Raw genomic sequence first — 5,266 nt, 5'->3', positions numbered from 1 at the left:
TGCATAAGACGTCGTCCCTTAGACATGATATATATCATATTTTTTCTTATTTATATACGCACTGAATTTTATAAATTATATAATTGCAATTTACCATAGAGTCTAAACAAAATGAAATTACTTAAAACTTTCATTCACCATAGTGATGTTGGATCTTGAAGGCCGTATCGTTTCTAGATCCTGGAGTAAACGACAAGGTTTCAAAGTATCAAATGTACGTAATATATATGTATATATATATATATATATATATATATATATATATATAGTATGTATATATATATATATATATATATATATATATATATATATATATATATATATATATATATATATATTTATATGTTTAATAGTAATGTATATTATATAATATGTAAAGTAAATCTCCTAAAACAGAACAAAAATTGGTGCCTTGCTCAGGACGTTTAATCAATTATATAATTCCAAAGTAAAAGAAAAATAAGAAAATAAACGAAATAAGAATATATGCTAAAAAGCTCCTAAATGATATATGATTTAAAGGAGAACTACTATGAGATTCAGGGCTTTTGTAACACGGTTTTTTGGCAATAACTTTTTATCTATGCATTTCATAGATATAACGCTTATTCAGAATACACATTACCTACCTACATAAATTTTGACTGTATTCTGCATTACATAAGTTGAATAATTTGGTAACTTATAATGTAAAAGTGACTTTTTATTTTAAAGACGGGCCAGCTTACTCAGAGATAAGGTTTCGTAACGCACTCGTTACGTAACTTATGACAGCATTTCTTCCCTCTTTCTCGATGGATGATTGGCTATACGTAACAAAGGCTATACCTCTGGCAACAATGACAAAAATTTAAATACAAGCAAAGCAGTACACCTTTATGAACTCTGAATCCTCTCCACTGATAACTGTCATAATGATGAAACCAACAAAATATGTTAATAAAATACAAAAAACACTTCGATTAATAGTCTAACTCCCAAAATAAGTGTCCTAAAAAATTATAATCTACTTTATAGGTCACAATCAGATTGACAAGATGTAGGAATAGTTGGTAATTTTCAAAGACAATAGTAACAAGCTTGATTGATAACTGCTGTATCCAATGTCAAGCCAATTTTATTTATCGGCTATCTACCTATTTATAAAAAAAAAAAAAAAAAAAAAAAAAATACTAAAAAAAAAAAAAAAAAAAAAAAAAAAGACGGTACCGTATTTTGGCTTTATACCTTCACCAATAATTATCGTCAGAATGATGACTTCATGAAGCTCTACCAACTTTGGTGGGCCTCGTTATAATTCAGGATAACAATGAAGGCTATCATGGACATTGTTGTATTAGAAAATCTAACTTCTGACTATAAAAACTCATTTCTCAGTAGTTGTAAGAAGTGCTAATTGATCCCTCAGGGGATCCCAGCAGTTGGCCTAAACGTTTAATTCATGTATATTGCTGCTATTACTAATTTTGCGGCACTACTGCTACAGTAGTATTACTACGCTAGCACAGATACCCACCCACATCTATGTATCGTTCCGCCATTCATAAAGTCTTTATATCCAACATGGTCGTACAGACTAAAGAAGAAGAAAAAAATTTATATCGGATGATCCGTCGGTCTGCTGGAGATTTAGCATATAATAAGCTTGTATTTACTTGGATAAAAATCTTATTTTAAGAAAAATAGTTATATAAAGACTGTTTACAATTACAATCTCTCTCTTCTCTTTCAATCTTGGTGGCATTAGTGAATAGTTAATGGAAAATATTCAAAATCCTGAGTGACATGACAAGTACTATAGTCACGTTACGCTAAAAACAAATCAGACCATAAACATTGGATTTAAACTAGAAACTGAATAATACTATTCAGGCTATAGTAAGTATGGCCACGGGCTTTTCTCTGACTGTTTATTAAAGTTGCAAGTCGTAAGACAAAATGCAGTTTGCAACCACGGGGGACAATTCCAAATCTGTTAGCCATTCTGGGACTACTTATGGGTTCAGAGCCGATGGAATAATTGGTGAATGGGTTTCTGTCTGGTGGATGGGCGGGGCAACATTTCGTAAAACGAAATTTATCTTGCTTATGTAATAAATGTTTTTCGACTCTTGGCTCGCAATCATTGGCTATGGCGTCGGCTAGATCAGTTTTACTCTATAAAAATTAAACTATCGGTTTTAGGTTACTGATAATGCTGACAAACCTTTGTGGTGTAGTCGTAAAATATAAAATATGTCAACTTTCAGCTACATCCGATGCTTTGATAAGGAGCAAAATCGAAAAAACCGTGTTACAGAGGCCCTGAATTTCATAGTAGAGACAATGTAATAGTAAATCATAATGGGAGGTAAGTGCAACCTCCCTCACACCCTTATAATTTTCTTGTAGGTACTTGGTGTTGATTGCAAAATAGAGTAGTGTAATGACTGATTACACAAAGATTTATTACCTTTTCACTTTTGTAATTTCCTACAATAATTTAATACACTCCAAACTGTTTCGTATATTTGTAGAAGTGTTAATTATTTTGAGTTTCTAAAAGCTAGTTTATTTTTTATCAAAGATACAAATATGTAAACATGAATTTTATTATCTTTATATGTAGTCTTTGCGGATATTGTTTTCCAAATAGCTTAACATGTCTCCAGCATGACTCTCCCAAGGTCTTTGGGCGATATGGCCAATTTTACATCTTCTTAAGAGCAATCAGTCTCTATGAAGCGTAATTTGGCACTTGGCCTTTCATAGGGCGTTGTGGATTTTGTTATGCATGTATCCTTTTTCATGACCGTTATAATCTTTCTAGAAAATTTAATGTTACCTCGTTTATCCGTACGTAACCAGAACAATCCCTGGGAGCTACCTGTATTTCCTTTAAAAGCAATAAATGTGAGATTGTCTTTCTTCAACAACTAATCATTGACCTAATATTCTTTTTCGTGGCTTTTTTTTTATTGTTATACTGGCTGCAACGGCACAGTCTGAGCATATATGGTTCATTATCAGATATTCCCTCCGCCACGTCCGAACTGTGTGGCTGCCAACTTAAGACTGACTACTTTGTTCAGACCGGGAAGTAACGTGAGTTTGCAGTCATTTTTTTGGAGTCTCATCCCACTCAGTTCTCGTCGTACGACCAGATCGACTGTGGCTGGCCCGTCTAAGCTAGAGGTCTGGTTAGATGCTTGATTGTATGTAAGTCCATCCCCCCCACCCCACTCTCCCCCTTATTTATAAAGGTTATAATCTTGCTTTCAGGATGTGGGGTGTGGGGGAGGAGGGGAATGTGAGGGGGAAAGTTAAAAGCTCCTAATCCAGAATGAGTTGCTAAGTCATGGTCGTCATATTTGTGAATGAGTTTATTAACTTTGCCCATTCTTATGTACATAAAGACTTGATATTTATAATACTCATAATATTCTTAGTTTGTTAAAAAAAATAACAATTACAATGGTATTCTTAAGTGAGAAGGCTAAGTATTACTTAAGCGTTGCTTTTATTTCATTCACAAAGCTTTATCAAAATAATTTCTCTTCACATGAATAACTCACTTCAAATATGTGTGCCTAATTTCAATGTAATTTTGTTAAATGAATCCAACTGTAACTCTAAATACAATCATTCTTTAGCGTGTTATCCGCTAATTGATCTCTTTACTGAAATTCATTAATGCTTACAGGAAAAATGTAATTAAAAATTGAGTTTTTATATATGGTTTTTATTAATTTTTCAATACATGATACAATGCTTCAGAATAATGAATTCAAAGAAAGGTACAGGCACTCGTGGAAGAACTTTAGGTAAGTTTACAATGAAATACTTGAAGGACAATTGATTCAAGTGATTATTTCTTTGAACTATTTCTAGCATATCTGTTGAAGGTGTCTGTCGCTCACTGATATCCACCTGTAGAGGACAAATGAAAGTATTGTGAATGAATGTTTAAAAGGGCGTTTGATAAACTGACGAAAAAAGGAGTTGAAAAGTAAATAAATTTATGAATGAATAAATTCATAGGCAAATTGATGAATCAATGGGGAATTTCATCCCTTGTGAAATAATATACGCAAATCGCAATACTTGATCACTTTCTAAACAGCATTGAAATCTCTAGTAATTTCGCATCTTGTGAAATAATATACATATATCGCAATACTTGATCACTTTCTAAATAGCATTGAAATTTACAGTATATTTTTTAATCATTTCGCCAATTCTCTCCACCCGTGCAGAGCATCTCATCGCACTCTCTCCAGCCATTCTTTTACTTTCCCGATTTACGTAATTATAAAAAGAACTAAATGCACTAAAGACTTGAGAAAAACTTACACTGGCTGCATTCGCCATGGCATCGAATAGTAAGCTTAGGATTGCTGCACCTCTTCTCAAGGTTGAATAGGCAGAAGTTGTCGTACGTGTTTTCCATCGCTGCCACAAATGGGGAAGAGTTCAAGAGTGCAGATTTCGATCGATGCAAACTGAAGAAGAAATGTAATAAAATGATATCCACTAACAGTATTTTGTAGGGACGTGTCAGCGATATTCCTGCCAGTATGATGATCTCGGATATTCACGACAAAATTACATTATTTGTAAAGATATAAGCTATATCACATTTTACCTCAGACAGCTGCATTTTCCGCAAAAAACAAGATGTTGTCTTACCTGGATCAATTTCGCCACCACTAGCCTCTGATGCGCTGAATATGGCAAACAGAGAGACGAAAAGCAGGTCTGACAATAATCCCATTTTCACTATCTTGCCGTCAGAATCTGTAGAGAAAAAGAAGGCTTTCATATAGAAACAGGCACTTGACCAATCCACTACGCTACGAGCTGATTTCGAATCTACTGTGCATATTTTTGTTTCTAATTCACACAATATGGCATTTTTATTCTTGGATATTAAGCCTTAAATACCCCTCTATATCGAATGCACTTTATTAAGCTCATAGACGTATATATACTTTCAAGACTCACTCGAGGAAAAAAACTTGGAACATGAAACGAAAATATAAACACGCATTTGTCTCAGGTTCGACATCAGCCGCTCAATTGTTGAAATGTGTTTTTTGTGTACGTACGTTCTGTTTGTAATAAACCAGTAACAGATGACTGAATACTGAATGTACACGTTCATTGAAAGAAAAAAATAAACAATGTTGTCTTACCTAAACTGGTATGTGCAAGTCCTTCCGTCAGTATCTCACCCTGACTGTTAAATTGATCAGAATCATCACCACTTATATACCCGGTTCTGGGC

General features: G+C 33.6%; 1 protein-coding gene across 1 annotated transcript in view; it reads right to left on the bottom strand.

Moving 5' to 3' along the window:
* LOC135194902 (turripeptide Ici9.1-like) overlaps positions 1-4,767 on the bottom strand; it is a 14,753-nt gene extending 9,986 nt beyond the window's left edge. Inside the window, exon 1 of the mRNA XM_064221112.1 lies at positions 4,669-4,767. Coding sequence (XP_064077182.1) covers positions 4,669-4,753 — 85 coding nt within the window. The 5' untranslated portion in view covers positions 4,754-4,767. The remainder of the gene's footprint in view (positions 1-4,668) is intronic.
* Between the last annotated feature and the right edge of the window lie 499 nt (positions 4,768-5,266).

Source organism: Macrobrachium nipponense, chromosome 15, assembly GCF_015104395.2.
Source record: "Macrobrachium nipponense isolate FS-2020 chromosome 15, ASM1510439v2, whole genome shotgun sequence".
Classification (NCBI taxonomy): Eukaryota; Metazoa; Arthropoda; class Malacostraca; order Decapoda; family Palaemonidae; genus Macrobrachium; species Macrobrachium nipponense.
The sequence above is the reverse complement of the archived record's forward strand: the minus strand, read 5'-3'. Positions and strand labels throughout refer to the sequence as shown.